Source organism: Aspergillus pseudonomiae, assembly GCF_009193645.1.
Source record: "Aspergillus pseudonomiae strain CBS 119388 unplaced genomic scaffold BDV37scaffold_9, whole genome shotgun sequence".
Lineage (NCBI taxonomy): Eukaryota > Fungi > Ascomycota > Eurotiomycetes > Eurotiales > Aspergillaceae > Aspergillus > Aspergillus pseudonomiae.
In genome coordinates, this window is record NW_022476001.1 from 127,886 (window position 1) to 149,179 (window position 21,294).

At 49.7% G+C, this 21,294-nt stretch overlaps 9 protein-coding genes across 9 annotated transcripts; 5 read left to right on the top strand and 4 right to left on the bottom strand.

Annotated features, from left to right (window-relative positions):
• Positions 1–2,211: 2,211 nt before the first annotated feature.
• BDV37DRAFT_240035 (sulfite oxidase) lies at positions 2,212–3,959 on the top strand. Its single transcript, XM_032081029.1, has one exon. It carries the CDS (start codon positions 2,382–2,384, stop codon positions 3,771–3,773), a length of 1,392 nt encoding a protein of 463 aa, XP_031945065.1. The 5' UTR covers positions 2,212–2,381; the 3' UTR covers positions 3,774–3,959.
• Positions 3,960–4,300: 341 nt separating this feature from the next.
• On the bottom strand, positions 4,301–6,271 carry BDV37DRAFT_268899 (kinase-like domain-containing protein; the record flags this gene model as incomplete). The annotated part of the gene is made up of 3 exons (XM_032084258.1): positions 4,301–4,419; positions 4,631–5,577; positions 6,216–6,271. 3 exons carry the CDS (start codon positions 6,269–6,271, stop codon positions 4,301–4,303), a joined length of 1,122 nt encoding a protein of 373 aa, XP_031945066.1.
• A 79-nt stretch (positions 6,272–6,350) lies between these two features.
• BDV37DRAFT_297380 (histidine phosphatase superfamily) lies at positions 6,351–7,790 on the bottom strand (the record flags this gene model as incomplete). Its single annotated transcript, XM_032090316.1, has 1 exon — positions 6,351–7,790. The coding sequence occupies one exon, from the start codon at positions 7,788–7,790 to the stop codon at positions 6,357–6,359; it is 1,434 nt and encodes a 477-aa protein (XP_031945067.1). The 3' UTR covers positions 6,351–6,356.
• A 1,000-nt stretch (positions 7,791–8,790) lies between these two features.
• On the bottom strand, positions 8,791–9,548 carry BDV37DRAFT_297383 (molybdopterin synthase catalytic subunit; the record flags this gene model as incomplete). Its single annotated transcript, XM_032090317.1, has 1 exon — positions 8,791–9,548. The coding sequence occupies exon 1, from the start codon at positions 9,373–9,375 to the stop codon at positions 8,791–8,793; it is 585 nt and encodes a 194-aa protein (XP_031945068.1). The 5' UTR covers positions 9,376–9,548.
• A 621-nt stretch (positions 9,549–10,169) lies between these two features.
• BDV37DRAFT_279538 (bifunctional molybdopterin adenylyltransferase MobB/molybdopterin molybdotransferase MoeA family protein) lies at positions 10,170–12,445 on the top strand (the record flags this gene model as incomplete). The annotated part of the gene is made up of 4 exons (XM_032086352.1): positions 10,170–10,439; positions 10,498–10,538; positions 10,592–10,629; positions 10,686–12,445. The coding sequence occupies 4 exons, from the start codon at positions 10,170–10,172 to the stop codon at positions 12,443–12,445; spliced, it is 2,109 nt and encodes a 702-aa protein (XP_031945069.1).
• Positions 12,446–13,202: 757 nt separating this feature from the next.
• Positions 13,203–13,798, top strand: BDV37DRAFT_279539 (MoaD/ThiS family protein; the record flags this gene model as incomplete). Its single annotated transcript, XM_032086353.1, has 2 exons — positions 13,203–13,516; positions 13,675–13,798. 2 exons carry the CDS (start codon positions 13,203–13,205, stop codon positions 13,796–13,798), a joined length of 438 nt encoding a protein of 145 aa, XP_031945070.1.
• A 441-nt stretch (positions 13,799–14,239) lies between these two features.
• Positions 14,240–15,838, top strand: BDV37DRAFT_297389 (major facilitator superfamily domain-containing protein; the record flags this gene model as incomplete). The annotated part of the gene is made up of 3 exons (XM_032090318.1): positions 14,240–14,434; positions 14,490–14,861; positions 14,918–15,838. The coding sequence occupies 3 exons, from the start codon at positions 14,243–14,245 to the stop codon at positions 15,836–15,838; spliced, it is 1,485 nt and encodes a 494-aa protein (XP_031945071.1).
• A 569-nt stretch (positions 15,839–16,407) lies between these two features.
• Positions 16,408–17,936, bottom strand: BDV37DRAFT_279541 (cytochrome P450; the record flags this gene model as incomplete). Its single annotated transcript, XM_032086354.1, has 3 exons — positions 16,408–16,875; positions 16,947–17,651; positions 17,718–17,936. The coding sequence occupies 3 exons, from the start codon at positions 17,934–17,936 to the stop codon at positions 16,408–16,410; spliced, it is 1,392 nt and encodes a 463-aa protein (XP_031945072.1).
• A 696-nt stretch (positions 17,937–18,632) lies between these two features.
• BDV37DRAFT_268906 (cytochrome P450) lies at positions 18,633–20,377 on the top strand (the record flags this gene model as incomplete). Its single annotated transcript, XM_032084259.1, has 4 exons — positions 18,633–18,857; positions 18,919–19,638; positions 19,676–20,163; positions 20,215–20,377. 4 exons carry the CDS (start codon positions 18,633–18,635, stop codon positions 20,375–20,377), a joined length of 1,596 nt encoding a protein of 531 aa, XP_031945073.1.
• Positions 20,378–21,294: the final 917 nt, after the last annotated feature.

The following is a 21,294-nucleotide window of genomic DNA, read 5'->3' on the forward strand; positions in this document are numbered from 1 at the left end:
CTTCCAGAGAAAACTCACAATTCCTAACGTAATGGTAAATGTACTAGTACCTTTCCTGGACCTTGAGACAAGAAGTCTGCCCAGAGGCGGCGGCACAGTAGAGTAGTATTGCAGTGGTACTCTTACCTGAAGAAGCTTAGGCCAACAACCCCTTTGCGAAGTTAATTGTAGATTGCCGCGTGATACCTGATTCTACAAGACTTGAAATAACAACGAGGCCCACACATCATGTGCACTTGACAATGGCATTGAGCAGTGGACTCCATGGTGCTAAACGTTATTTCTCAAGCCATCGACTCATTGACATAGACTATTGACGTTGGGATGCGTTGCACACTGGGCTTGGCTTTCGTGCCGACCGTCGTCTTCATCGCTATCGGGAATTAGGGTTACATCGGCTGCGATTGACTGGCCAGACCCTTATCACGACCACCAAGTTACTTTTCATTTCCCAGGAAGGCCCACTATGAGGTCACCATTGGCACGAAGCCGATCGCTGCGAGCCGACAGTTCAAGTGCCTCCGATTGACCGTTTCGCTGCGAATAATATCCATGCACGTGGTGCAAGTGGTGGTCGAGGAGGGGAATTTGCAGAGAGGATATGATGCCACGTCGGGCTCTGCATAATGCAGCTGATGTGCTAATCATTTCTTAGTGATTGCATAATAAAACTAGCACTGTCTCGGCGTTTTTACCCCTCGTAAACGCTGGAATCCGACTGCCCAATTCATGGCGTTTTGCACCACCGATCGATCGAACTACACTTTCTCGCACACTACGATTATACTCTCTCCAACAGGATTTATCTAACCAAGACACTCCAGAGTGGAAAAGCTATCCCAGGTAACTAACGTACCAAAGACCTATCCACCAATCAACGCCCTTCCTTTGCAATCCGACAGACTTGGTTCATTCTCGGCGCAGAACCACCACTTGACAGATCATCTTCGCCGCTTGTAGGTTCAGCAAGTTAAACCCCCATCATGAGGTGGCGCAATTCCTAAACTTCGAACACGACCGACGATTTCCCGGTTGCGATGAGCTGCATCATAATAGAGGACCGTGCACGCAGACAATTTGTTTGTGAACTGCTTATCGGGGAATAGCTGTTTCGCTTCACCTCCACCGTTGTGGGTTCCTACCGTCCAATTGCAGCGATCAGGGAGGCCAAGCTTATCGGAACCACTCGCCGAGGTTTCCAATTGGGAATTGATACCAGCTTGACGGTGTCTGGCATTGCGCTGCGGTATGTAGGGGTCCATGGAGGGAAGGGCCCTAGGGCCAAGCCCTGGGGGTGGGCATCCCGCATGAGTACCGTGGAATGGAAGAAGTATCGCTTCTAGGATACATCACTCGAACTCAATGACGGACAGCTTGTCATCAATGCATCCTGACGGCTGAATTCAGCAGAAAGGAGTTCTCTAACGAAGATGCATCAACCAGCCACCCTTGCCCTAGATTCACCGGGGAGGCTGTCGACTGTCTCTGCACATTCCAGTGTCATCCCTCGCTTCATCCCCCTCATCATAGCGTGCCCCACCACACGGCAGTATGAGGTGATGATGATGATCCTCGCCATCTCCGTCATTGGTAGCCACGCCATCTCCACCGGATCGGAAATTTCTCTGACCCAGAGAGATCGGAGTCGTTGGGAAGACGTCGTCGAGTGCGAAGAGAGTTCAGCCCTAGACTGGGACGTTCTGGACTGTTTCCGGAACCTTGTTCCCACAGCTACATGATTGGTGTATTACTATTTCCACTTGCGGAAGGCCGACTTGCCCCGCTCCAACTCACGGCCTGACGTTGCGTAGTATATAAGAGTAGATTGCGTTGCTGGGTCCAGGTCGGTTAGCACTGTCCCACAGCAAAATATAAGCCATGTCCCACTTGAAGAAAATCGAACGCAAGGTCGAGCGCAAGGTCGAGCACCTTGAACACAGACTCTCGCACGACGCCCATCAACAGAAGGGCAAGTCCACCGGCAAAATGCAGGACCAACCCGCCTCCAAGTCCACGAATGACCTGCCCAAGAACGTGAAGAACCGTCCCGATGAGTGGAAGATCGAGCAGGGTATCAATGCCGCCAAGCTGCCGTTCCTGGACCAAACGGGCTCCGAGACCGTCTACATCCACCCCAAGGTATGGGATGGTAAGATGACCAAGGACGAGGCAGCCATCAAGGCGGTTGGCGATCCTAACAAGTTGTTTCCTCGCGAGCTCGAGGGATGGAAAGGGTAATGCTGACTCTGTGAATTGTGTATGTGTGAATAAGATACTAATGGTTTCTCAGATATGTCGAGTGGGAGGAATACCCCGAGAGGAAGAAGGCCGCCCACAAGATCCTCACCTCCCAGGCCTTCCCGCCCAACCCGGAGTTCCAGATGGGCCCTATCCCCGACTCCAACCCCGTGCTGCCCGGAACGCACTGGAAACAGTGGCATCATGCCATTGGTGGTGAGCTGACGGACGTACCCGAAGACTCATGGAACACCGTCCTGAAGGAGAAGCACCCCGAGATGCTCCATCTGCTGCAATTCCCTTACAACGGCGAGCCTCCCAAGAGACTCACCACTGCCCAGCCAGTGACGCCTAACTCGCTTCACTTCGTCCGGAATCACGGCGGTATTCCATTGATCGACAAGGACAAGTTCTTCCTGAGGCTGGATGGTCTTGTCAAGAACCCGAAGACATATACTCTGGATGATTTGATGGATGAATCGAAGTTCCCTCGCATGAAGAAGATGATTACCATGCAGTGTTCCGGAACCCGTCGTATCGAGCAGATCAGCCTCTACGCGGGTCAGGGTGACGAGGTCCCTCAGGCCCCTTGGGCTGAAGGTGCCATCGGAACCGCCGAATACGTCGGTATCAGCTTGAAGAAGGTCATTAAAGACTGTGGCGGCCTTCTTGAGGGCGGCAAGCACCTTGAATTGTATGGTGCCGAAACCTACTTCAAGAACGACGAAGTGATGAATTACCTGGTCAGTGTGCCCTGGTCCAAGGTCAAGGCCAACGAAGTGATGCTTGCCTGGGAGATGAACGGCGAGCCTCTGCCTAAGATCCACGGCTACCCTCTGAGAGTGATGGTGATGGGGTACATTGGAGCTCGTAGTGTCAAGTGGCTGTACCGGATCAAGGCCATTGAGACCCCCAGTCTGGCGCCGGTTCAGAGCAAGGAATACCTCTACTTCAACCAGCAGGTTGGCAAGCACAACCAGCGCCCCACGGATGGTATCCAGATCCAGGAGATGCCCGTCAGCTCTGCCATCATGTCCCCGTGGAAGAACCAAGTCGTGATCCACAACGGCAAGATCCGCTGCAAGGGCTGGGCCTATTCCGGTGGTGGCCGATGGCCTGAGCGCGTGGAGCTCTCATCCGATGGCGGTTTCAGCTGGTACGCCGTGCCGCTCGAGAACATGTCCAAGAAAGGCCAGTGGACCTGGCGTACCTGGGAGATCGACCTACCCTGCGACGTGGAGGGATGGATCGAAATTGTGTGCCGTTGCTGGGATAACGCTCTGAACACGCAGCCCCTGGCTGTCCGTGCCGCATGGAACTGGGGTCTGCATGTCACTAGTTCCGCGCACAGAATCTCCGTCTACAGCATCAACAAGAGCCGGCCCTTGACTGCGGAGCGTATCGAGATGTTCAAGGCTCATGGCCAGCCTATCGCCCCTATCACATGGCCCGAAGAGCTCCCGACCCAGACCTGGGATGAATACAAGGACTTCTTCAAGAAGTACCCCAGAGATGCGGATAATGAAGCGGTTTAGTACGCTGCATCCAAAATTGGAAATTGTTTTGGCAGCTTTCGCTTATGACTTTTACGATGAAGAGTGGTGGGGACGGATAATACTGCGCGTTATGGTATAGCTAGCAAGTATATGCTAAATTGAGAAATATCAGATTATTATTTTGTACCCAGAAATATACAGTTTGTCGAATTTGCACACTATCTGTTTTGGTAATATCTGTATAGTGATATGCTCACCACGGGACCACAAGAACGTCTGGACTATAGTAGAGAATAACCTACCATGCTTAACTTAATCGACTTCATAACTTATGAATACTTCTTGTGTAGAAATTGGTGACTTTGCTTCCTAAAATAGGACTCGCTCAGGGCCTGCTTTTACTCAGTAATCGGTCCCGGGGTATAGAAAAGGTAAACGTATATATATACTGATTGAAATATCCATCCCTTAGATATGATTCACGGCAGCTGAGCGGGAGTCTGGACAGACTGTTCATCCTTCAATTCGATGTCGGCATTCAGACATTAATGACGTTAATGTTAGGCCTATCTAACCTTAGAAATTCCCATAAAGGTGGTGAGAGTAATTTGATCATCCACCATGACATTGCGAGATTTCACATCACCATGAGTGAAGATACTTCGATGAGATCGTGTTAGCCGGCCTGGTAGCTTATGTTGATAGAGCCGCTCCTTAGAGGTAAGGTAGGTATCTTTCATAAATTCGCGCCCGAAATTCGAAGTCACTCGCTAATGGTAGGGATGGGCTATCAGCATCTCCGCGACCCATATGCCACAAACCCCAGCCAATCATGAAGGCCAGGTCCAGGATAGTCTTTGTAGGAAGCATTGCCAAATAAACATGCTTCTCTTCACAATAGCACTTAAGACATCTCCGCCAGGCTGGCTGAAAGCGGAGAGCCAACTCAGGTCCCAGCAGGCCTCGGCGAACCAATGCTTCGCAGGCCTTTGTCTCCTTAGCAGAGTCAATGGAGATGGGATCTGTATTCCGGACTATATGCTTTGTTTTGCGCTCAAAGTCGTACGCTAGCAAAGCCATCGTAGGATAAACATTGTGCCAACAAACCGAAATGAGACCATCAAATACTTCATGGCGGTTAAGTTCGGGAAAATCCATTTCCCCAAATCGGCGATCCCATTCCTTGGCGCTTAGGACAATGTCGTCGTAGGGTTCATGGCCGTATACCATGAAGTATACAAGTGTGCCAGCCGCAAACTGTTCCGTTCTGGCGGAACATAAACCGTATGTGCCTTCCAATGGCCCAGCACGTATTAGTTGGGCCCGTGGAGGCAAGGTACCTTCGAGTAATTGTCCAGTAGTGGTTGCACGACCAAAATCACCCAGCTTCAAGTTGAAGTTTCTATCCAGAAGGCAGTTGCCTGCATGTAGATCGTTATGACAGAATCCCATCTTCTCGACATATTCAAGAGCAGACATGGTTTGTTGTATCCACCGAGTGATAAGCGCAGACTCTTCGTACTCCTTAACCTTGATAAGACGCCCACGAAAGCCATTCGTTCCTGTCTCTCGCTCCTGGCGTTCATAGAAACGAGGGGCGATGGCCTTATGCGTGCAGCATGATCGAAAAAGATGGTCTGGGAGAATGAGAAAACATTCAACAATATTCGCGCATCGCGCCTGGCACTCATTAAGACGTTTGTAAAACGCGACCTCCTTGAGGAAAGGATGCTCCGTTGGCTTTTCTTCCGGGGTTCGGTCGCGACGAACTTGTTTCACCGCAATAGTTGGAGCGACATGGTAGATATACGCGTCAAGTCTCTTCCCCAATAACTTTTGATTACTGAAGAATAAATCTTCGGCTTATTTTCTTTAATGAACTCCCTAGCGCCTTAAAAAGGATATATCGAATGAGAAATAATAATAGCAATGTAAAAGAAATACAAGGTAGACTACACAAGCAGCAGAAAATACTTAATATCCCTAATACTATACAGTGCTTCTTATAGAATCTGATATATCCTACTAGTAAACCTCAGAACTTTATATATAAGTTAGCTAAAGAAGCAATATCGGTACAATCTAGATAGGAAATTACTGCAGAGGGTATAAGACAACTGTATATGTGTAAGCAACCGCTCGAGATAATTATATTCGGAGTATCGATCTTCCCGATACTCGACAGAGATATTACTATTTTGGATAAATCACAGGGTTTGTATAATTGCCTTATAGACAAGTTTAATAAACTGCTACTTATCAAAGATTGTTATCTGGGAGCTTACTCTCTGGTTGTAACCTAATGTTGGCTAGATTCTAGATATATCTATTTATATAGGCAATTAAGTAAGACAATTACTGTTTATAACTACAGTCTACTTCCAGACAGGGCTCTCTCTAAGAAGCCGAGAAGTGACAGTCTAGGAGATACTATTGCACTGGGAGTATTCAGACTACGAATGATGTAACAGGCAATTGTACAAGAACAGTTCACTCATATATCTCTCGTAAATACATCCAGAGCCTTTTCTGCACATCGCTGGCCCATATTCATAAACGATGACTTAACACCCTACAGACTAAGAACTCCCACAACCGAACCATCTGTGTTGACCATGATAATCAACGATGCTCAACGAACTTCGCCTCCGTGATATCAGACGAGATACTTCCCGCAGTAGCCTTTCTCCTCTTGGCAACTGTAAAGCCACCCAGCAAGAAGAAAGCCGCTTGCAAGCCCAAAATAACCGCAAGGGTGACCATCGCACCAATAACACCGGCAACAGCTTTAGAGATTCCATTACTTTGGTTGCTAGTCGACTGAGCACCGGCAGAGTCAGAGGACGAGGTAGCACATTTTCCATCCGTGTTGCCGCACGCGCTGCACCACTCCTCCGTAGACATGACTGCGATGCTCTTGGTCTGCTTCTCGAATTCAGTCCAGGAGATGGTGGCGCTCGATTGGCCGTAGAGTGCGAACTCAGTCGGCTCGCCAGAGCCAGTGATGGTGCCGTTGTGGAAGATGAAGCGCACGGAGATGTCAGCTGGGTCGGGGAACCCGCTGGTGGAGTCGGTGATCAGCTCCCATGCCATTGAAGAGGCGTAGTCGGGAATGCCGGTGAAGTCGGAGTTGGCTTTGGGGAGCTGCGCAAGCCCAAAGTACGAGAGGAAGGTGCCGTAGGAGCCGAATTGGATGTTCAGCTTGGTCTTACCCTGTGTGCTGATCGTCTCGCGGAGCCCATCGAGCATCTCTCCGGCCAGCTGGGCACCGGCAATGGCCCGGACGGTCTCTGTCGAGTTGTAGGCCAGGTTGTACTGCTCGATGTTGGCCAGGGTCAACAGCTGGTGGAACTGAGCGTCGGTGGGCATGTTCTCCGTGCTGGAGTTGTGGATTCTCGCCACATTGAGGTAGTCCCAAATGGAATAGGCGTTTTTAAAGCTAATGTCAGACTCAGAGAACTGGGCCTTCAGGACGGGCGTGAGGGAGGTGTAGAGGTCTTGAGTGGATGCCAGAAGATCCTTGTACAGTGTCGAGCTGTAGTAGCTGTTGCTGCTGACTTTGGCCTTCTGGCACTTGGTGGTGTCCTGGAGCCATGTGTTGTCCTCGCTGTTTGTTCCGGTGGTGGTGAGCGAGAGCGGGACCAGTTGGTACCCGTTCAGTGGAGCATCCACCGTAGTCCCGTTGGCCAATTCCTGGCTTGCAATTGTGCCAACTGGAGGGTAAATACCCTGCAGGAAGCCGGTGGCCGAGTTCTGCAGCACAGTATCAGATGGTGCAGATGCACTAAGCTGCTTTAGATTGACGATATCCGCACTGATACCTTCAATCTGAAGGGAAGAGTTTGAATCGATATAACGGTTGTGGTAGTAGCTACCAGTCATGAACACCTCACTATATCCCAGGTCCGTAAGCTGGGTGTTGCCCTGTATTTTAGGGGTGCGGTCCCCGTGGCGGGCGAAAATGTACACACCCAGCACTCTCTCCGCGGACACTAAGTGAGCCTGGGGTATGGCCAGCATGGCCAGCATGAGGTAGTCTCGCGATGAAGTCCACATTTTGCAGGAAGAATGCCACGCCTGGAAGTAATTGATCACTAACTCGTTCGTAAGTCATGGGAAATCTGAGGTAATTTATATACTTCGCAGGGTTACTCCCAAGGACGGACACTACAGTTACTACGAAGACCTGAATCAGTACCCCGCACCTATACGGACATTTTCACGACCTCGTCCGTGGAGAAATATGTCACTAGCTACATGGCCAAAGACTATTTTACCCTTGCACACCAGTAGCAGTTCTAGACGTTATATCTGGTGCATAACCAATACTGTTGCCAAGCCTAGACGCCTTGGCGTGTCTGAGAAGGAAACAGGCGGCGCCTCTCCGACTGGGTTCCGGGCACTTGCTGAACTCAATGCAGAGCTTGGAGGAGAGGTCTAGTATCCCACTTACCGTGGGTCAAAACACGAAGGAAAGCTTAAATCAATCTGACTGGCTGAAATGCCCATCCTGGCTGTTTCTGGTAAGTCTAACTGTCCAATAATTCACCCCTGCATCACACCAAACATCATTGACTACTGAATTGACTCGACGCCGGGTACGATATGGTTTGTGTGGCAGTCGCGGGTGCACTGGCCCTTGTAGGAAGGTAGAGCTAATAAATAGGCTAGTCACAGGGTATGCCTTGCTCTTATCAAGGGTCCAGATGCAGGGTTCTCGTTGAGCCTGGTCATACGTAATGACGTCGAGGGCAAGTTGCCACCAGGGAATCGGATCTTTGCATATTCACGAACGCACACTCATTGGGCGTGATCAATTGATTGAATTGATGTGATCAACCTGCACTACTACTTCTTCGCTCGTATTATACTCTCAAGATAGTTCGATGTCTACAATTGCATTCTTACATTTCCAGGTGTTAACACAATGCGGAAAAACCCACATTCCATCTGCTTATAGCCGAGTTTATTCATATGACAAGTTTGACAGCATCAGTTGACACTGCAGAGTTTTGTACTCTAATCTTAAATCACCCGCATCCGTAAACAATAGACATTATCGACGTGAGACTAGATTTCCCTCCCCATCCCAATCCTTATTTGCCCTCCACTCTCCGTCCTCCGGTTTGCTACCAACGAACTCCTCCCGTTTCCAGATCTCGGCCTTGGCCTTGCACTCATCCAGGATCTCCTCGGCGGCTCTCCAAGCCGCACGTCTATGCCCCGAGCTGACCGCAATTAAAATCGACGCCTCCCCAACGGCCACAGTTCCCAGCCTATGGGAGATGCTCACGGCGATGAGCCCGTGTTTCTCTTTGCTCTGTCGCGCAATGTCTGTCAGGGTCCTTAATGCCAGTGGTGGGTAGGATGTATAGCTGAGCTGAGCGACGGCACGCCCGTCGAATGTATTTCGCGTGGTCCCTAGGAAAAACACATTTGCGCCTGCTGCGGGGGAACTGGTGTAGGATAATGCTGTATCAGCACTGAGGGGGTCGTATGTCAATTCGATATGGATTTTCTCATCGGGTAGGGTGACGGTGCGTGGAAATGTAGACCGGTCAAGGTGAGCGGGGGTCGAGTCTTCGGTTTCGGAAGGTATCGACGGGTACGACAGTGTACTCGTTGCTGTTGAGACGTCCATCCTGAAGAAATGCTGTCTAACGTGGTGAAGATATATATTCAAGTGCGAAAGTCCTCAATTGCTCTGCTTATGATCTTACAACCGGTAGTACACTACACTTCTTTGGACCATTGCAAGCCGCCTATCTATCACAAACAGACCCAAGACTCGGTAAGATAAATCGCCCAAGGCAGTGGATCTATGCGCCAAAGCTGAAGAGGGGCAATTGTTCTTGATCGTATCTGCAAAGTAGGGTTCGAAGCTACTAAACCGGTGGGGCAGCGTGACCCCGCGCTAGGCTGTTCTGGGAACAACTAATCGACCAATTACAGAAAACCTAACGTGATGCATGTCAACCCTCATGCGAGAGATTGTTGGCAGACTAATGCCCTTGGAGATGGTCGCTTTGCATGTTTTTCAGCGACGTGTCGGAGATTTCGCGGTGAAAGGTCGTTTTTAATCCGGATTATGTTGTTGAAAATGGGACGTCGATGAGGTTACATTTGTGTCTTGCCGTTGATCTCCCGTCTGATTCCCTTGAGTGAGACAAATAGAGGCATTGTAATGCACGCACGATGAGAGAAGGAATTCGGAGAGTAGTGGGGCATCTTGGGCGTTGAGCTCTCCACTGCCTCACACTCAAGGGGTCTTGTAATTATAGAGCAGGACTTATGGTCTGACAAACAATATGTAGCCTGTCAGGTCTTAGATGCTCTCCTGGCCATGTCAATATAGAGTGACTGCTTTCCCGTACTCATTCTGCGCCAGTATAGGGGTCTAACATACTCTGCTTCCGTTGATCAACCTGGTTAACCATGGCGAACACAGCATTACAACCCGCAATACTGATCATATCAGACACTGCGTCCGAGGATCCGTCGACTGATAGGGTCGTGGATGCTCTAACACCACTATTACTAGCCACAGGCCAAAGTCTCTGGAAAACACCATTCACCAACATAGTCCCCGATAATATACTCGATATACAAAGGAGCATATGTGACTGGACCGACGGGCAAGATGCCGTGAATCTAGTGCTCCTCAGTGGTGGCACAGGGTTCACTACTCGAGACAATACGCCTGAGGTTCGTTGAAACACAGACAATATTAGCATAGCCCCAGCTCTGATACTGTGAGACACAGGCGGTAACTCCTCTCCTGCATCGGCATGCCCCTGGACTTGTGTATGTTTGGTCTCCGATGTCTTTTACGGCTGGCACTGACACGCAGCAACAAGGCATGGCATGTTGGATTCATCGTTGAAAGTCACGCCATGTAAGACCAAGCGTAATCATTTACTCTGCCGAAAATAAGACTGATCTTAAGCGCAGTCGCGATGATGTCTCGGCCTGTCGCAGGAGTCCGGAATGGTACACTGATAGTCACTCTCCCGGGGTCGCCGAAGGGGGCGAAAGAGAACCTTGAGGCCATTGTAAAGCTTCTTCCTCACGCGTGCATACAGGCGGCCGGGGCAAACTCCCGACTTCTACACGCTGGCGGCATGCAGAAACTTGAAGCAGAAGCCGGCATCACTGCGGAAAATAATCAAGGGAGCGGCACCGAGCATTCCCATAACCACCAACCGCAACTGGGACATAGTGATTGCGGCCGGCATCACGGAAATAAGACCGCAAAATCAAATGACACGAGCGAGGGGCCAAGCCGACGGAATCGCCTATCCCCATATCCGATGCTGTCGGTTGACGAAGCTCTCTGGCGTATCAGTAACCATACTCCTGATCCAGTCATCGTTGAGGCCCCAGTGACACCTGCCTTGGTTGGATCCGTGATTGCTGAGGATGTCTACGCTGGAGAGGCCGTGCCGGCTTATCGGGCTAGTACTGTTGATGGATATGCAGTGATCGCTCCTAACTTGAATGAAGATAGTACAACTTCTACTACTAGAGGTACCAAGGGCATCTTTCCTGTTGCCTCTGTTGCGCACGCAAATGCTAGTGACATCGCTCCCCCGTTGGAACGCGGTACCATCTCGCGTATCACTACTGGTGCACCACTGCCTCCCAACGCAAACGCGGTGGTTATGGTTGAAGACACTGTTCTGCATTCCTCCACACCAGATGGCACCGAGGAGGCCACGGTGGAAATCCTAACGGATGATATCAAGCCAAACGAGAACGTACGGCAACCCGGAAGTGACATTGAATTGGGCTCAAGGATCCTTCGAAAGGGCGATATTATCACACCCGTCGGAGGTGAAATCGGCCTTCTGGCAGCAACCGGCACTAGCACAGTTAAGATTTATAAGAAGCCTTGTATTGGCGTTATGAGCACAGGAGATGAGTTAGTCCCGCATGATGATCCCCAGAGACTTCATGGTGGCCAGATCCGTGATTCTAATCGGCTTTCCCTACTTTCATGTCTCTCATCTTGGGGCTTTCCCACCGTTGATCTGGGTATCGCCCCTGATACCCCTGCAGGTGAGCTCGAAGAGCGGCTACGCAATGCGGTCAATAAGGAAGAAAACAGCATCGATGTAATTATCACGACAGGCGGTGTCTCGATGGGAGAATTAGATCTCCTGAAGCCCACCATCGAGCGTTCCCTTGGCGGCACGGTGCATTTTGGTCGTGTCGCCATGAAGCCCGGGAAGCCAACCACATTTGCCAGCATCCCCGTCAAGCGGTCACCATCTCAAACGAACGATGCACCGAAAACATGGGGAAAGAAACTCATCTTCTCGCTACCCGGGAACCCCGCCTCGGCTCTGGTCAGCTTGCATTTGTTTGTGCTACCCTGTCTGCATAAGCTCATGGGGATGGGCCAGGGAAGGCTTTCCTCGGGGTCCGGCCCAATACCGGGACTTCCTGTGGTGACGGTGACTCTGATGCATCAGTTGCCGTTGAATCGCGAGCGCACGGAATATCATTGTGCCATTGTCAGGGCATCCCAAGCTGATGGACTGCTGTATGCTTGTAGCACGGGGGTTAGTGTTACAGGACAGCGGAGCTCGAGGGTTGGGAACCTTGCGCATGCGAATGCTCTCTTGGTATTGAAACCCGGACAGGGATATATTGAAAAGGGAACGCTGGTAGAAGCGTTGATTATGGGCCCTATCCGGTCAGGGGTATGATGTGTAGATTTTAGATGGTTTTATACATTTAGTCCAATACTATTGCGCCGTTGACAATATGACTGGATCGTTCATGCGTTGATCTTTCTGGCCTGAAGAATATAGATTAGTGTCCTATAGTATGCTTGGCGTCATATCAAGACGAGGCCAAGCTCTGCAGGATTGGCTCGCGTCAACCTAAATCCCAGCCACCAACCTGGCAAGGTAAATCAGAAAGTCCGACAGGACAGGTAAGCAGCCAATCCAACTATCTGTATACGCGATGACGATACAGAACAATACTTCGACTATCATTCGCTCGTAGCTTCAGGGCGTGCCGTGTATCAAGCCATCTAAAACTTGCAACGAAATGCGACACGACGCAGCCATGATTCGCTCCATAGTCTTGCCGAAGACGGAAAAGACGCCAGGCTAGAGCGACTCCACTTGGGACATACGGCGCAGCCTTAGCTTCGTCCTTAGGGTCTGTGCTCTGCAGACTCTGGCCATCTTGCTCGGAGGTGCAATCACAGCCCGCGGAGATAAAGCCAGATGATTTGCTAATTGGAGTGGACAGTGTTATCCAGCGGGTAGACACCAAATTTGCACGTTTCTGCCAACCGAGAGAAATTTCTTGTTGATCCCACGCTTCTTTGGTAACTATATCACCCCACGGCAAAAAAAAAAAAAAAGGAGACCTCTTTTGCTAATTAATCTAGGGGTAAACCTGTGAGCTACCACAGACGAAAATACCCACGAAGCAATAAATTCACCAACAATGGCTCAAGCGACCGGGGCCTTCCAGGTTCATTACTTCGCCAGCGCATCGAGCTATACGGGCCGTCAAACAGAGTCTCTGCCCGCACCACTTCCGCTGGCGAAATTGTTCGATGTCTTGGAATCCAAGTATCCTGGGATTGAGGAAAAGATTTTAACGAGTTGTGGGGTTAGTGTTAATGTGGAATACGTGGATGTGGAGGAGGAGAAAGCGAAACTCCGCGATATGGAAGCTGCCCAAGAGGGCCAAAATCAGGGCCTGGTGATTATCAAGGACGGTGATGAAGTAGCTATTATTCCCCCAGTTAGTTCGGGGTAAGTCTGTCTCCACTTCACTTTAGATATGAGAGAGATGAGACCGTTTTCATGCAAAGATAAGCCTCCAGCTATGACTTGTACAGCGTGCATATGCAGCATTAGATTTATATAAAATCGAGAGTCATGGATATCAAGCAACTCACAACTAGACCAAGGTATGCCCCGAAAGGCCATGAGGCATGTATACAAGAGAGCGAAGCCGTCCCGGTTTTCGGCCCGAGCGCTGACTCCACCACGGTAACTGCGAGCAATGTGTCTAGCTGGGTGATTGGCAGTTGACTTATTGGAATGGCCCATTCACTTATATTTCCCTCCCGGTAAGAATGGTCTGGTTTTCTACGAAACGTCCCCTTCTCATCAACTGAGGCTGTATACGTCATGCTACCTTAGCCCAGGAGAGCAATGGCCTCATAACAACAACCAAGTATACTCAAGCAGGCCACAAAACTCGAATGGTTACATTATGTACCAGCCAAGGAAGAGCTTAACCGCCACCGTGCCTGTGGGCCCGATTTGTTAGGTTGCTTGATTGCACGCTTCTTATCGTCAGTGGGGTTCGTAGCCCTAGTCCGGAGACCGCCCGAAACCGAAGCCTTTCCTAGTTGCTGATGCAAAATGATTTAAATCTCGATCAGCGTCGTGCTTACAGTGCGTCTTCTAAACATTCTGGACTGCCTTGAGCTCAGGTTACGGTGTGCAGGAGTTCACCTGTCATAATTCGCCATGGCCTACGATCCAGAGAATGGAATGGCAGACGCCAGGGCCGATGCGCCCGTAGAGGCAGGAAAGGAGCTTGAAGCCACGCAAACCACCGTCAAAGAAGACACACTAGTCTATGACAATTCTCCCGACCCCAGCAGGCGGGACTCCTATCGCCCCACGAAATTACAAAGTAATTTGACCATTGTTAGCTGTGTGAGTTGAACCTTGCTGACGCGAAGCATGCAGCGAGAACTGATATTTCATGCAGTACATCGCCAACTTCAGCGACGGGTTCCAAAATAGTCTTGCCAATCCTACCAATGTGATCTTCAAAAAGCTCCTAGGCACGGATGGATACCCTTCGGAGATGCAGACGCGCATCAGCAACTCGCTCCTAATCGGCGCCATCTTGGGTGTTCTCGCCCTGGGATACACATCAGATATGTTTTCACGTCGAGCAGGGTTACTATTCACCTCTGGTCTCGTCGCGGTCGGAACTCTGATGTCTACACTTGCGCTCCAAGTGCATCCGACGCGCAATATGCTCTGGTACTTTGTGATAGTGCGAGGTATCGCTGGCTTCGGTGTTGGGGGCGAGTATCCCCCAAGCGCAGCGGCTGGCATTGAGGAATCCGACGACGTAAGGCAGACACTGCTTCTGTTCACCTATGGTATAGATATACTAAACTTTAGTAGTTCAAAAGGAAATACCGTGGACCACTGTTTGTTTCCTTCACGACGCTGATGGCGACTTCAGCTGCGCCCATTCAGATGATCATCTATCTCATCTGCCTCATTGCCAGCAATGAAAACCTCCCAGTCACCTTCCACGCGATATATTCGATTGCCACGATATTGCCAGTAATAATCATGGTTCTGCGTTTCTTCATGACCGACTCAACCTTATTCCACTACTCGAACTTCAAACACCAGAAACGTCCCCTCAAGTTCTACCTCCTCCTATTGAAACGCTATAGATGGCGTCTGTTCACCACATCCCTGGCATTCTTTCTTTATGATTTCATCAACTTCCCCAACAGCATCATGTCCAGTACGATCATCAACTCCCTGGTGAAGGACCACAACATTCGGACCACGGCAATCTGGCAGGTCATCCTCGGCGCTCTCCCAGTACCTGGAGTCATCGTAGGCGCTTGGCTCACCAATGCAATCGGCCGCCGATATACCGGCATTCTCGGGTTCGCCGGCTACATGGTACTGGGGTTCGTCATCGGCGGCACATTCCCTCATCTATCAAAGAATATGCCCGCGTTCGTGGTCCTGTACGGCCTGCTACAAGCCTTGGGCCACATGGGGCCCGGCGCAACCATCGGACTAATCTCAACGGAGTCGTTCCCCACCGCCATGCGTGGAATGGGGTACAGTATTGCCACTGCATTTGGAAGAACGGGTGCCGCCGTTGGGACGCAGTGTTTCACGCCGTTGCAGGAGAGGGCGGGCAAGCAGTCGACTTTCTACTTGGCGGGTGGTGTTGCTATCCTCGGCATGATCGTGTATTGGTTCTTGCCGGAGAGTAGTGAGTTAAACCTGGAGGAGGAGGATCGGGAGTTGAGTCAGTTCTTGGCTGAGAATGGCTTTCCGATGGAGAAGGCTTAGGACATTCATGATATTGTTGATAGATTGGTGTTAAGATGAAGATATGGTGATGGAAATGTTTGCTGCCTTCTGGGACGGTGGGCTCAAACTCAACTTGCTATGTCGACAAATTAAAAGTATATCCGCTAGATCAATGATAGAGCACCTTATGTCTGTCATATACCTTTAGCTAATTAAGGCATTGTTTTCAACATTCATACAAGCTCAACTAAACTGTCATTGAAACCAGAATGGACTTCCAAGTAACACATACAAGCAACTATCTAGTAGGCCAACTTGAGATTATACCTGCGATACATCTAACAACGCCCTCAACCACCTCTCAGCCACCTCAAGTTATTACTACTCCCTCCACCGCACACGAATTTTGACATCTAGTGGAGGAAAAATAGTCTGACCAACAATGGAGTTCGCCGGCCTCTTATCCAAGGGCTGGATATCATAATTGATCAATACATACCCAATAATAAGCTTCATCGCATGAGCCGCAAACCAACGACCAGGGCTACACAAGTCAATTACCATCCTTGTACCAACATTATTTGGAATCAACAGAGTGGATAAACCACTTACCAAGAATGCCTCCCATGCCCAAAAGCCAAGAACTTCTCACTCGTCACCGGGATCATCATCGCCTTCGATTCCTGTTTTTCATCATCCGTTGAAAGGAAGCGAAAGGGCCGATATTCGTCCGGATCCTCATACGTCTGCTCATCATGATGAACACCAACCGCGGCTACGGCAAGCCAGGTACCACGGGGCAGGAACTGCCCGTCAGGAAGTGTGATGCCTTCTTTTTGGACCACCCGTCGGGATAGCATGCGGTCGGATAACGGACTGAGACGGAGACTTTCCCGAATGGTGCTTTCCATCTGTGGCATTGATTGGGAGATGGGTTGGGATTTGTCCCGGTTTGCAAATGATGCTGTGGCTTCTTCACGTAGGGTTTGGTAGTATCGGGAGTCGGGGTCGGAGCTCAGGAGGTCGAGGAAGAAGTTTGCCGTCATTGCTATGAGCACGTCGACGGGGAGGAATACCTGTGGATAAAGGAGTTAGTATGGCTTTCATTTTATCCTGAGACTGAAATCCCGCTGATATATGCACTTACGATGAGGGTAAGTCGGACTATGAGACCGCTGATGTTCAATCTTCGTGTTGGATTCTGGCTCATGGCCAGATCAACCATCCATGTGACCATGTCTGCTGGTGGAGTCTCTTTCTTGGTTCTCAGGCAATGTATGCGTTCCTTGAATGTCGGATACAGGTATATAATGAGACGCACCCAGTAATAATAGATGGGAAGTCCGGCAACGAGACCAACGACGGATTTCAGCGGCCAGGGAACAAATTGAGACACGAAGAGCATCATAGCTCCAGTGACCCGAGTAAATGCCTTTACATAGTAGACAAACTTCCGATTCCTGGAGAGAGAAACTCCGAAGAAGAGCCGTAGACATATTCCGAAGATTACGCTGTCCAATACTGTAGTGAGATTAACTTCTTTCCATACAGTTTCACCGGGAGGGCCGAGTGCTTCATCTGTGGTATATCTCAGTTCATCAAGAAATGCGTCTTCAGTATTCGCGATATTTCGAGTAAGGTCGTTCCGGACAGCCCTAATCAGTTCAAGATGGTCGTAGTTGTCGAATGCTGGGGCGAGGAATGGGAGCGCATGGACATCTTCGTTGGCCTTTTCGTGGGACAGGACGTTTTCTGGTTGACTCAGGAGCCATGGGATCTGCTCTGGTGGTAGCAAGACCTGGGGATAGAAGCTTGGGTTGCATATTGCAAATGGCTCGGCCTTTGTGGAGAACTACAAATACTCAGAAAAGGAACTCGTCAGCATGTGAATAGAAAACTGTTCAACACATGTGCCAACCTTTTTATAGCCATCCTCACTGGACCTGGACCCACTGTATTCCTTGAGACTTAATCTAAGAGCAGAAAGAGGTCCACTAGGGATTGAGGGCCACCATCGCATAGATGACGGTAACCTGAGATAGCCAAACCAAGGACATAGTAGAACAAAGACCAGAACACAAAGAGAAGCGACAAGCATTTGTGCCGTTAAGCTGGCTCCCATATTTTCAGCCGGCATTCTAATTGTGCGTGGAAATTCTCAATCTCGATAGAGCATTTTGCTACAGAGGATCAATGTAAAAGGACATGGGCCTACGTTAGATACCATTCTTGATGAAAGAACCTGACAACCAGGAAGACAATCCAACGTCTAGAACATGCTACTCCTGAACGCGTAAGGTTGAATAAGCTGACCGGTTCCCTGGAACCACTAGCCAACTGTATTCTAAATGTGGCGCTCAGGGATACAAAACCAGACTCAGGCGTAATCATATATTACCCAACACTCCATGCTACGGTAAATTTGGTCTCCCTTGCGTCGGGGCTTGGTCGCAATGTGTCAAATACGAACATGGAGTGTGATTTGGCGTGCCAAGATCTGCAGCCAATCTTCTACACAGTAAATAATAGGCGTCCAATGACTAGAATGTTTTTGTAATGCACAGATACAAAGTTTGGACCAAACAGTATGAGTCCTAAGGAGAAGTCGGAAAAGGAGATTGAATGGGTAGGAAAAGACTGTGCATATGACTGAGTTTAGCATGGGAAAGCGGCTACATTCCATCGAGACTGAGATATCCTGCACTCGTCACATATTCAATGGCACTGTGAAGCATTACATTCGCTGTAGTCTAGGGGTTGGTTAGAGGTATTAAAGAAGCTCAAGGACATATTATAGACAAGCAACCTTGTCAATTCTCGCATAGCATTCACAATGACGGAAGAGCAGTATACCATCGTCGCTGGGGTCTTGAAATTAGCCTCAGCAGTTACCTGTATTGCTGTGTCCTTGTTCCTACTATGTCCATGGATTGCTTACGCTAGATTGCCATCGTCCTTAAAATCGCCAATCAATGGAAGAGGGCCGTTATCAGCACTTCGGGCATGCTTGAATGAGATCAACGCCAAAAACAAAAGTTTGACAAAAGGATACGAATTGGTGCGTCCATCTAACTCTTTCATATAAGACAAGGCTTACGCTATCGTTTTCGGCCGTACAGTTTTCCAAAAACGGACAGTCTTTTGCAATGCTGAACATCAACTTTCGCCCTCAAGTCATCCTACCCCCGGAGCATGTGCGCTGGCTGGTCACCCAACCAGAGGATATCCTGTCTCATGCCAAGGCCAGTGACGATGCTGATGCGCTGGGGTATATCTGGCCATTGTTCGATGCATCAGCTTTGCACTCCTTCGCCAAAGTCCTCCAGAATGATCTGACTCGAAATGTTGCACAGACAGAGCAGGATGTCTTGACAGAAGTGCAGCACATCATGGATGAGATTGTCGGTCAGACGGACTCTTGGAAAGAGGTGAATATGGTTCAAGTCTTCGAAAGGATCATGTACCAGGCGACGCAGCGCGTTTATGTGGGACTTGCTCTCTGTCGAGACCCGACATATATGGCATATGTGAAAGGATATGCCCGCTCCTTGGGAACGGCTATGGTGTTCGCAGCTCAGCTTACACCTTGGCCCCTCAGACAAGTTACAGCGCTGCTTGCGGGTTTGCCAGTTTACTACTATGTCCTTCGGGTCCGATCATACCTGTCCCCACTATTCAAGGAACGGATGGAGCGGCTGAAAGCGAAAGATAGGACGAAGGACAATTTACTCGAAGGCGAGCCAGGGAACCTGATTACCTGGATGTCAAATAGCGTGATTGCCGGGGTCGGGCCTAAGTCGGTCAGCCCCAGCGAAATGGTAACATGGCTTGGAATTTTGGTACGTGGTTCAACCTAGTCCCTTGGTATATTCCCAGATCTTGGCTGATTGCGCACATGCCCTCCTACCAACGGATAATCTCTGGACGACATGCACAAATGTACTTCTTGATCTGCTGAGCTCCGAGTCGGAGCACGCTTACCTTGATAGCATCCGTGAGGAGGCAAAGTCAGTATTCGCTTCAAGCAAGAAGTCTGGTCAGCCCGTGTCACACGGACTGAATCATATCGACAGCGCCATTCGGGAGAGCCTGCGGATGAATTCGCTATCACCGAGATCCCTCCATCGGCAGGTCGTACGTCGTGGGGGGGTTGTGCTACCTGACGGACAGAAGGTCCCAACAGGGACTTGGCTGTGTGTTTTGTCCGGCAACATCCAGAGAGACGACGACTTCTACGATGATGCACAGACCTACAAACCATTCCGTTTTGTTCCAAAGCTGGCTGGGGCTGGGAGCGGCAAAGCACCGGTGCTGCCTTTGACAAATGAGAAGTATCTGACTTTTGGTCATGGGCGACATGCATGGTAAGGAGTTTGGTTCCTTATTCCACCTTACCTACACTAACTAGGTTTCAGTCCCGGCCGATGGTTTTCGTTCCAGGTGATGAAGATTGCCATTGCATACATCATCATCAATTATGACATCCAGCCACTGGACAAACGCCCGGACAATATCGTTTTTGCGGATCTCAACATACCCCACTTATCCCACATCATTCGGATCAAGAGGAGAACATGAATACGGTTGTGCTATGCCATTTTTGGGAGAGTGCGGTCGTTGCACAAGGAGGCAAGGGGGCAATAGACAAGACAGGTTCTTACATCTTCTCCACCCCGACTTTCAGATGTCAAATGCGTTTGCGTAGACTCCGATAGGCTGTAGAGCAAGGAGAATACCAGAGTTTATCATCGCTATATGATCATGCACGTAGCAACGTCATAGAAAGAGGTTCGTGGTAAGGTATCGATCGTACAGCAGTAGTTACGGTTACAGCGCATATTCGTATCCGTATAGGCCTATCCTGCACAATGAATGCCTCAGGGTCAGGCTTACGATTCTCCGCCTTAGCCAGAGGTCTTGGAAATGAACTTTCAGCCGCTGTGCAATGTACCGGTGTCCACTACATCCATTTCGAAGTTGGCTATACTTTTACCAACAGAACCCTCCGACCTGAATATGCTTGACCCATGGTCAAGCCATGTAAATAGAATCAGGAGATGCATTCTATACGAGGTCGCTGAACTACGTGCCGAGAATTGAATTCAAAACTTGCAGGTGGCAGAGACATGTCGGGTGGTACGATAGCAACCGGGTTGCCTGGATCTCAATATGATCGGCAGCCGATGTAGCACACGGTATCCATGGGTCGGAATATGCCAACTGCATGGCCTTTCCGATTGAAGCCGGGAAAGCAACTTAGTCCTCCAACCGGCCCCGTATTCTAGTCTTGTACGGGCTGGCCGTAATACAAAGCATTGTAACCACAATGTTTGATGTGTGAGGTTTCACAAGGGGACTCCACTTGGTAGACGATATTGAAAGGTCAGCGGCTCAGAGAATCATTGAAGATGAAAGTCAATCCGGTATGTAAGTCGACAGAACAGGAAACATGTACATATACACTGCCACTAATGCATCCACAATCACAGTAATAA